This window comes from Sturnira hondurensis, unplaced genomic scaffold (genome assembly GCF_014824575.4).
Source record: "Sturnira hondurensis isolate 20B ecotype Veracruz unplaced genomic scaffold, ASM1482457v3 Scaffold0017436, whole genome shotgun sequence".
Classification (NCBI taxonomy): Eukaryota; Metazoa; Chordata; class Mammalia; order Chiroptera; family Phyllostomidae; genus Sturnira; species Sturnira hondurensis.
Genome location: NW_028090067.1, coordinates 1,679,458 through 1,690,169, shown reverse-complemented (window position 1 = coordinate 1,690,169; position 10,712 = coordinate 1,679,458). Strand labels below are relative to the sequence as shown.

The following is a 10,712-nucleotide window of genomic DNA, read 5'->3' as shown; positions in this document are numbered from 1 at the left end:
TGCTGTTCAGTTACAGTTGTCCCCCCTTTTTCCCCATTGCTCATCCCTACCTCATCCCCCCACTCCCATAGTCAATCCCCCCATTGTCCATGACCATAAGTCCTCTATTATTTGCTTGCCCCTCCCCCTTCTTTCCCTCGTTATTCCCCTCCTCCCTCCCCTCTAGTCACTGTCAGTTCTTTATTTCCCTCTGGTTCTATTTTGCTCCTTCGTTTGTTTTGTTCAATAGGTTCCAATTATAGGTGAGATTATATGGCATTTGTCTTTCACTGCCTGGCTTATTTCACTTAGCATAATGCTCTCCAGTTCCATCTTTTGCCATGAAAATGGGTATAAAATGGTATACAGCATTGGGCAAAAATAGGTTTACAGTTGTGAGTATACAAAACAGAGTTTATTCTTGTATTATTATTAATTCTTGTATTGTTTTCCATATAAACAACTATGAACTTACCTTTGCCCAACATTGTTGCGGTGTTTACTTGCACTTCTCAAATTATGAGTGAGGCTGAACATCTCCATAAAAGATGTTTTGGGACTAGGTATTTCCTCTTCTGTGAAATGCTTTTCCAATATTTTGCCCATTTTTTAATTGTCTTTCTAATTCATTTGTGACCAGTTTGTATGCTTTGGTATTGATACTGTGTAAGTTATAAGTATTTGAAGTATCTCCTTTCAGTTTTACTTTTTACATTTTTATAGTGTTTTGCTGAACCAAGTTGATCATTTTGGTGTAGAAGAATTTTTAATTACTTTCCTTCTTGGTACACACATTTTGTGTCTTTTAAAGAAATCCTGTTATGGTAGCCAGCCTATAAGGTGGCCCTCGGTGGCTTTCATCTTCTGCTGTGCATGCCTTTGGGTAATCCCCTTTCTTAGTATATCAAGTTTGGTCTGTGTGACCAATGAAATGCGCCAGAAGTTCAAGTGTGTGATTTCTGAGACTAGATTATAAAAGACATTACTACAGCCACTGTATTGTGAGGACACTCAAGAAAACCTATGGAGAGCTCCCTATGATGAGGATCTGAGCCCTTATAGTAAGAGCCAGTATCAAGTCATCTCATATGAATGAGACATCTAGGAACCAGATCCTTCCACTCTTGCCAGGCCTCCCGATGACTGCTGTCCCAGTTTGACCGAAAGAATTTCTCAATGGCATTTTGTGGAAGGATGGTCTTAATTTTCAACAACTACCTCCTCATAAGTCTTCTGGAGACAAAATAGTACCACCTCTGGCACAAGGAATGTTTGTAAAAAGAAATATGAAGAAAGTAAAACAAGCACAAGGAATTAAAGAAAAAAACGAGGAAAGAACAGCTCAATCTATCATTAGTAGGAAAGAGGAAACAATAAGAAGGATGATTAAAGGGAGTAAGGAATTTGGATACTTCCATGAAACTCTATGATAAGAATTACACATAACTTACAAGAGGAAATGATCATTTTATGATAGGTCTCCATTTTAAATGTGACCATGAATAACATTCCACTCAAAGATAAATCTTCTTCATCTCGCATATCGAATTTCTTTTAGAATCGCAGAAAACATCATTCCAGCCCCATCCTCTATCATTCCAGAAAACTAATGAAGCACATTCCTCTGCAGAAAAATTGGGCTCATTCTGGTGCCATAATCTAAAGAAAAACAAAGGATAAAAACACTCCGATGAACGCTTAGTGGCGGATGAGAGCGTATACAGGGTTGGGGGGTGAAGAGAAGGGGGTTCAAGGTGAAAGAACAGTCCAGGGATTGCCCTCCTCCTCTCGTTCTGCCCTCCTCCAAAACCTCAAGTGTAAGCACAGACTTTTATAATTGCTCCTCTCACATTCTTCTGGCAAAATGTTTATGCACTTGAGTAATATTGGACCTTTTCCTTAAAATCTGGTCTTCACTTCCTCTTCTATAAAGAGCCCTTATCCTGATCTGGGTTGTGAACAATTGCTTGCTTAACAGCATATAATATAAGAGGCTGCCTCCTTTATTTGTATACTCTCATTACCTTCCTAAATTCCTATATTCTCATACAGCTTGAGCCTGCACACAAGAAGTCACCCTGCCCAAGAGGAGTACAACCTGTGGTGGGGGTTTGGGGGTTGTGGGGTGGAACTTTGTGTTTGGAATTAAGAGACCCATTTTAGCTGCTGGCTCAGTTTGATCTTAAGTATATAATTTATTCTATCCAGACACTTGGTTCTTCATCTATAAAAATAGGAATCATAATGAGATCTCCAAATAGCTTATAAGATTATGTGAGAATTATATGAGATAATGTATAAATTCTGGATTTTTGTGAAAGTCACAAATAAATAGTATTATTTAAAAATTATCCTACTAGATTTGGACACAGTTCTGAAACAGATATTTTAAATCTTATTAATTGAAGTAAAATTTACTTGAAGTGCCTACATATGTTTAAAGGCGGCAAACTGTGACAATTAAGCACCATCTTTGGAGTTAGATGTGGAGTTGAGAGCCTGTTTCTCATCTTACCAGTTTTTGACCTCAGGAAAGTTATTCCATTTTTCATCAGTACAATGAGTTCTAAAAAAGTTTTCATGAAGTCTACGCTTGACAATACATGCACTTAGTAAGAGCTTAATAATTGTTAGAATCTGTTATTATCCATTATCAGTATTAGCCAACAAAATTTCCCTACATTTTTATGTAAACAAAGCCCCGCATTCATTAATGTGAGCCTGCACTCACCTGACGTTTTCTGTGTAAGGTGTCCGATCAATCCATTGCCAATTGCCATTACCTTGTGGATCTGAGAGTCCCAGAAAGTAAGACAATGATTTATTCAGCTGCTGAACAATGAAATTCTGCATAAAGAAAAAGGAGCATAGACTGAAATTTCCAGGCTGTATACAGTAATGGTTCTTTATAGCTCTAAACAGTAATGAAAAGGCAAGGTTTGAGAACGGTGGCATGACAGCTCCCTGGACAAGAGAACAGACCAAAACACCAGCATCATTATAGGAAGGAGGGAGTTATAACCCATCAATTCAGTTGATAGTTAAGTTGATAAATTCTGAACTGTACACTTAAAAACAGTTAAAATGATACATTTTATTTTAAATTTAATAATTTAATTTTATTTTTTAAAATGAGAATGAAAAATATAGAAAACAAACCTGCTCCGCTATTGTGTTGATCACCACCAAATGAGCCCCCATCTTGACACAGTTCTGCTCACTCTTAGTCCAAAAACTCTCTTCTCTAGGAATAAAGTAGCAGCTGGAATCAAAAGATTTCCAAGTAGTTGGGCAACATCCCCAGGCTTTTTCTATGTTGTATAAAAGAGAAAAGTGAGTGTAAGATGAGGCAAATAAGATTAAAAAGGTAAGTTCTATGCATGTGAGATTCCAAGAATCTGAATTTGTTCTTCTAGGGATGAGCTTCTTAATTCATGTAGTTGCTGTTCCCTAAATTATATCATTTGAGGTCATAAAGTTGCTTTTAAATAAATGTTCTCTAACATTAAGTTCTCACTACTTACCAAGGTTTACCTGCAAAATTTCTCTGAATTTTTTTTTACCAACAAATTACTACCATATTTTTATTCTTTATATCCCTTCTATATTAGATGCACCAAGTTCTATCAGAGTTACAAAGGACTAATAATGTCAAATGCCAGTTCTACTTAGAAATCTTGGGCAAGTCACAAGCCTCGGGTTTTTAAATGTAATTATTCACAGGGTGATTATGAGAATTAGAATCATGCTTCATTAGAATTCTGGTTCCACCATTTCTTGTGTGTGCCCTGGAATAAACTACATAACCCCCTTGAGCCCTAGTTATTTCATCTTTACAATGGAAATAAGAACACTACCAAACTCAGAGGGAAACTGAATCACATAATATGTACAAAGCACTTTAAAGGGTGCTTAACATGGAATAATAGCTGATAAATGCTCCCTGTTACTAATTTTTACACAGCACCAAGCATGTAAAAGTTTTAAAAATTATCAGTTTCCTGTCCTTTCCCCTTAGAAACACCAGTTTACCACTATCCTAGAATTTAAAAAACTCTAGCTAACTATGTATAAACCCATTGACATATTTTGATTATATATGTTTAGATATAAATTAGGCCCACATATATGTATACCTAAATACTAAGTTGTTTTAATTTGAGTTTTAAATCTTTTTAAAAAGTACTCTTTGTTTGATTTTTTTATTCCACATTCTTAACATTTATTCATGTTGCTCTATCTAGCTCTATTTTATTCACTTTCAATTATTACATAGTTACATATTTTTAAAATTTATTTATTTTTTGTATTTTTACCATTTGCCCCCCTTATATTCCCCTCCCCCTCCCCCTGGTCCAAATTGCTTTCACCAATAAATCAACAAACAGCCAGTGCTGGCAAAGATGTGGAGAAAGCAGAACCCTTTGTACAGTTAGTGGGAATGCAGATTGGTGCGGCCACTATGGAAAACAGTACGGATATACCTCAAAAAATTAAAAACTTCCTTATGACCCAGCAATCCCACTCTGGCAGTTTATCTGAAGAAGCCCAAAACACTAATTTGAAAGAACATAAGCACCCCTATATTCAATGCTGCATTATTTACAGTCACTAAGTTATGGAAGCAGCCCAAGTGTCCATCAGTAGATGAGTGGATAAAACAACTGTGGTACATTTACACAATGGAATATACTCGGCTGTGAAAAAAAAGAAAATTTTACCCTTTGCAACAGCATGGATGAACCTGGAGAACATTAAGCTAAGTGAAATAAGCCAGTCAGAGAAAGACAAGTATCATATGATATCACTCACATGTGGAATCTAATGAACAAACTGAACTAACAAGCAAAACAGAGACAGATTCATAGACAGAGAGCAGGCTGACAGCTCTGGGGGTGGAGGAATCGAGCAAAAAGAAAAGAGGACTTATGGGCACGGACAACAGAGCAGTGATTAAAACGAGAATAGCCTGTAGAATTGCTCTTCATTTTATACTATTATAATATGAATAAAATAGGCCATAGCTATATCATTTTACTATTGGCCACTTTTAGAAATTTATCTTAATTATGCATTCCATTCATGACTAAAGATTGCTTTTCACTATACTCAAGGGTATATTGACATATTTTAATTTAAAAAGTTTAATTTGGCTGACTATTCTTAATAGTAGAGATTGGCTTTGTTAGTTATGCATACAAAACATTTTTCATATGTTGAATATGCTTAATCTCCAGAATCAAGATTGCAAAACTATTCAAAGCTGTAATGAACAGAAAAATTAGTGACATTAATAATACATTTTTCCAACTGTGCTCTAAAAAATGAGCCAATCCAGTTGCTTTATAAGTATAAAAAGAAGTATAATTAATAGTCTTTAGATAAGACTTATAAAATCTTGCTTTGGTATACGTCTCCAAAATTAAGAAAGCAATTGACTATTGACTGAGAAATAACAAAGCTTTTTAAAATTATTCTATTTATTGTTCTTTATATTCAACAAAATAGGAGAATTACCTAATCAAATTCTCAGTGAATAGATTATTACAAATAATTTTTGATCCTAGATGACTGTATTTTTTCAGCAAATAACTAGAAAAACTGGGTGACATACTAACAGAGCACTTTATATTCTATGAATTTATTTTGCTAAGTAAGATTTACTAGAAGGTGTTGCTGAAGTGAAAAATAAGAATAGAATTGATATTGAATTCTACCTCATTTAGTCATAATATTATTCAAGAATAGGTACATCTGATTGCATTTTTAAAAGGTCCATTTCTCTCATTAAAAGATGTGCTTCCAATAGTTTTATTAGTAACAAATTTATCACTTATAATAAATTTATAATGCTTTGAATATTGTATTTGATAATTCTTGTAATGAATTAATCCAAAAGAAATTTGATAACACTTAAAGCTTTATGTTCCATAGGAAATGAAAATATTAGACACATCCTTATTTACATATATTAGCAAAAGAGAAAGTGCTGTGTAAATATTAGCCCAAGGAGGAAGAAGAATAATGTAAGACACATGACTGTTAAATAATATTGTACATGTGTTTCTTCTTTTTTATACATGCATGATAAGAGTGGGCATGACAATTTGTGATGGTATTAAGACACCAGTACGTACATTATTAAAACACTTGTAGTGGTGTTGTTTTTAAGTGTTAATAATTACAATATTCCAGAAATTAAAGCTTTTGCTTCTATGAAAAATTTAGATGTCAAATTAAGTTGAAGAAGGGGGTACAAGTTTTTCAAAATCTTTCTGGGGGTTGACAAGCATAAGTGTTCAAAGGGCACAGGTGTAGGCAAAATGCAAGTGTATTGAAGAAACTGTGACTTTATTCTTGCTTCTAAATGTCTCAATGTTCTGACAGCAACTGAGTGTAAAAAAATTGGAAAAAATACATGTGAATTTTAATTATTTTTTTTACTTGTAATCAAAATGAAAATTTTTGTGTTTTCATTGTAATAATAATTTGAAAGGATGTTCTTAAAATCTGAGCACTTTCATTTGCTGACATGGTTTATATAAAATAATTTTTATATAAGCTTATCTGTACCTTGAATTATATGTACTGAACAACTTGAAGGACTATAATATCAACTTGGATATATTTTAGGAGTAAATTTGCAGCCTCTTATGCCCAGTAGATGTGGAGTTAATTCAGTAATATCCATCTCGGTCTCATTCATTTCTGAGCATTCTGGAGGCAAAGGCTAAGCACCCATTGCTGCTTCCAGGAGGTAGTCTTTAAAACGCCAATTGTTGCTACAGGAGTGACTCAAATGGTGGGAGAAAGACAATATTAATGCAATTATATTTCCCCCCAGAAGGGCCAGCTCCATAATACTTTGACCGAAAGCCTCAAAATGACAAAAATAAATAAGTCAAAGAGTAAAGAAAATCATTCCTTACCACCCCCACGCACCATATTCTTACCAAATACCAAAAAAAGAGAGAAAAATTCCAATGTCTCATAGAAATAGAAACTTTCATCCTCTCTTTATTCTCATAGATTTTTCCATCGAAGCAGAGGAGTGAATTATTTAGTTCTTGAAATACCAAGAGTCTAACATCTTTTTGTATCTTTTAGTTGGAAAGAGTTAGGCCATAAGGACCACTACAAACATGCATTCAGCCTTTCTTTGGCATTTCTCATTAGACATAGTGTGAGGTAGACCATGATCCTGAATTCCACTGTCTCAGCTCTTCATATGTGAAGGTACCAGCACCACATTTTAGAGTGAGGACAGTCTCTCCTTGAGCCACATTTCAACATTCAAATTGACCAGTAATAAAGGTAGCTGATACTTGGAATGGAAATGGGTGTTATTAACTAGGGAACTTAGATAACAAAAGCAAATTTTATCCTAATGATAAGGGTAAGGATAATTTGAACCAAAACTTTTATGAAAAACTTTCAGGGTTAGCCAACTTATCAATTTCAGCAAGTCTTAAGGAGGAATTATTTGGGGGCAAATCTAGAGCCTGACATAAACATATAAATTTAGAGATATCTTAACATTCTCTAAGCAAATACTATATAAGAAAATATGACAAACCAAATGAACTCAACCCTGAACTCTCTCTGAGAAAAGAGAAAGTCTGGTTAAGAATTGCAACACCTTACCTGTCATCCTTGTCCCTTCACTGAAGCAGGTTAGACTTGAATGATACGTATGTAATGCAGACAGCCTTTGGTCAGTTTTGCCATGTGTAAAATAAGTCGCTGTAGAGGAGGAAGAACATTTAGTATCCATTCATTCTTTTGCTATAAAGCCTTATGCTCTATAAATCTGTGCCCAGAAGGCTTCCCTCCAATTGCCACCATTTTTCACCTCCATTCAAACTCAATAAAGACCATGTTCAAATACTGCTTGTCTGTATTCACTATTTTTTGTTTGTTTATAAGCCTGTACTTTTTTCCTCATTTTCCATGAAAATTTATGTAAGTTCTATCTTCTAGGACAGAGATTCTATCTCTTTCTACCTCAGTTAATCACAAATACCTAGAACAGCGTCTGCCACAAAATAATCTATAGGTTGATCCACTAGCTGTCTGCTTCTCCTTAATTTTTGTAATTATAAGGCAAGCATGCAGATTATTTTTATATTTCCTAAAATTTCTGACTGCTGGTAGCTACAGATAAGCCAAGGGAAGTCTTTAAATATTTAGAGAGATTTTAAATATCTCAAATATTAATTTTCATGTTCACCGGTGTCCACATTGAGCAAGACCTGTTCTCTCTTGGATCATGAATTGATTCTTCACTCATTTCTGTGTTGGCCCTCTACTGCTGAAGCTCAATATTGTCAAGCTATTCTACCTTTCTCTGAGCCTGCACTGCAGGGTCCTGCTTCCTCTTAATTAATAAAATAACTATTCTCAATCCCTCTTCTTTCTTGCACTTGACCATCAAAACTGAAGCAGATTTTAACTTTGGTGATAATTACTTGTGTTTCAGTAAAGACCAAGAGATTTATTTATATCTCAAGGGAACTTCAAACGTGGCCCATTTGACATACAAAGTTACTTTCACTCCTGCTAGGCTACTTAATAACTATTTTTAATCATCTTATTAGTGAATAAAAGAATAAGATTATAGATTGGAAGGAAAAAAGTCTTTGTGATTTCAAAAAGTCTTTGTGAAACATACTTAAAATATTTTTTGGAAGCAAATGGAACAGCAAAGAAGTATTCTCTAACATCTCAATATTTCATTTGAATATTTTTTCTCCTTACATTAGACAAGACTCCCACAAAAATTATAAAAGACGCTATCCTAAGGTATTATGATTATAAAAGCAATTATAGTTGCATTTTTCATGGGTGGCTTTTGTGACTAGAGAACATATGATCACTAGTGAACCGTGTAGTAGAAGATGATGTCTTAGAGAATGGCAGCAACTGATGTACATCCATGTATGAGGTCATGATTGGGGATATACTAATAGAATCAGGTGAACTATATCTAGAAGCAGAGCCAATTATCAAAATATGGTGAAGAGAGAAAAAACAGAGGGAGCAAGAGGAAAAGAGGAGGGAGAGGTGGAGAAGAAATAAAAGGAGGATGAGGAGTGGGGGAAATTAAGAAAAGCACAGCATGCCAAGTAACAACTAACATATGAATGGCATAAAGGAGAACGTACCATAGGGAATCTTGGGAACATGACAGGGAAAAAAAATAAGAGAATGGCAGCTCAGTGAAACACTCACCCACACAACTCACAATGAAACAAGCACTGAGGAGTGCTATGGAAATTGCAGCAACGGACCAGAGCTTGACTTGGTACTTCCATACCGCTTTCTCTGTCAGAGAGGCAAGAAAAATGCAATTACCAAGAGGACAGGAAGTTAGAGTTCCTAAGAAGCTTAGGGCCATGCAGAAGCTAGATGAAGAATCGCAGATTAATTAAAAACCTAAAACAAGAAAAGAGCTTAGAAAATGCCTCAGAATAAATGACCAGATAGTAGCTCTGAAGCCCTAAACAATCTGGGTAAATCTCATCCTCATTCAACTGTAATTTCTACCTTCTTTTTTCTTCTAAAAATTACATTTACCCCATGGACTTTTCATCTTTCTCAAAATATCACTTTCATTTCCTACTTCCCATACCACTGTATTAATATTTGGTTTCTTATTCTGTCAAGTACTTCTAGCTCTGAGGAATTATTCTTTCTTCTAACTTCTGACTGCTATGGTGGTCCAGTCTTTATCCCTTCAGTCTATCCACTGACTGACCTCTTCTTTCCAGATAACTCATCATCTCATCATATACTTCTACCTTTCCCTCTGGAATTAAGAAAATAAATGCTAACCTGAAACTTGAGGTTGCCTTTCTCGCACCATTATGTGGGCTCCCTGTGTTCAGAAGGCCCAGTAGTCCCTTGTGTGTGTCTCTCTCTGAAGATAGTGCCCAGAGCCTTGGCTTTGTTCAAATACTTCAGACACAGGAGTCAAAGAACTGAACACTCTGATGAAACTGACTTCCAAGAAAAAGTAGACTTCAAAAGAAGAAGTCAATGTTTAGACTAAAGTTTCAGTGATCTGTTTTGAGTATGAAAAAAATAAAAGAGGAAATAGAAAAATATAGCCAAAACAATTCAAGGTAACTTTGATGAGAGTGTTCAGATTATTTGTTCAGTTTCTGACATGAAATTTTTCTGTCTGATTGCTATTCACTTTGGCGTGCAAAGTAGAAAATTTTATATACCTTAAAAGAAATGTACTTGTAGGCTTTACTTTAGTGCTCCCTAGCCAATCTCTGCATTGGATTTTATGTAAGGCTTAATCCATATGTTGAACAGTGTTTTAGGAATGGCCAAAAGTCTGATTGACTAGATATGGCTTACATAGTATATTAATATAGTAAATTACTTAAAGATCCATGGATATTGTTCAGGAATTTGATTGCAAAATGGAGGGTTCTGAAATTTATCTGCAAAAGTAATTAAACAGTTATAATGCATCAAGACCAGTATTGAATAGAGGTTAGTAATATCTTTTTTAAATATATTTTATTGATTATGCCATTACAGTTGTCCCATTCCCCCTTCACTCCCCTCCCCTCTACATACCCCTCCCCCCACTCCCCCCCTTTTGTTCATGTCCATGTGTCACAAGTACTTTAGATTCCTGTATTTCCCATAGTATTCCTGCCCTCCCCCTGTCTATTTTCTACCTACCATCTATACTACTTATTCTCTGTACCTTCTCC

At 35.0% G+C, this 10,712-nt stretch overlaps 1 protein-coding gene across 1 annotated transcript; it reads right to left on the bottom strand.

Annotated features, from left to right (window-relative positions):
• Window positions 1-268: 268 nt before the first annotated feature.
• Window positions 269-9,954, bottom strand: LOC119002266 (C-type lectin domain family 6 member A-like). Its single transcript, XM_037068069.1, has 6 exons — window positions 9,814-9,954; window positions 9,211-9,303; window positions 7,624-7,722; window positions 3,139-3,290; window positions 2,711-2,826; window positions 269-1,638 (listed from the first exon to the last, which is right to left on the bottom strand). Exons 1-6 carry the CDS (start codon window positions 9,842-9,844, stop codon window positions 1,494-1,496), a joined length of 636 nt encoding a protein of 211 aa, XP_036923964.1. The 5' UTR covers window positions 9,845-9,954; the 3' UTR covers window positions 269-1,493.
• Window positions 9,955-10,712: the final 758 nt, after the last annotated feature.

Excerpts from the sequence above, each read along its gene's own strand:
- LOC119002266 (XM_037068069.1), bottom strand. The coding sequence starts at position 9,844 with ATGGTGCGAGAAAGGCAACCTCAAGTTTCAG. Across the intron at positions 9,304-9,813 it reads AAGGCAACCTCAAGTTTCAG|AGAAAGCGGTATGGAAGTAC; the intron begins GTTAGCATTTAT and ends CCTCTCTGACAG. Across the intron at positions 2,827-3,138 it reads TCAACACAATAGCGGAGCAG|AATTTCATTGTTCAGCAGCT; the intron begins GTTTGTTTTCTA and ends TTCTTTATGCAG.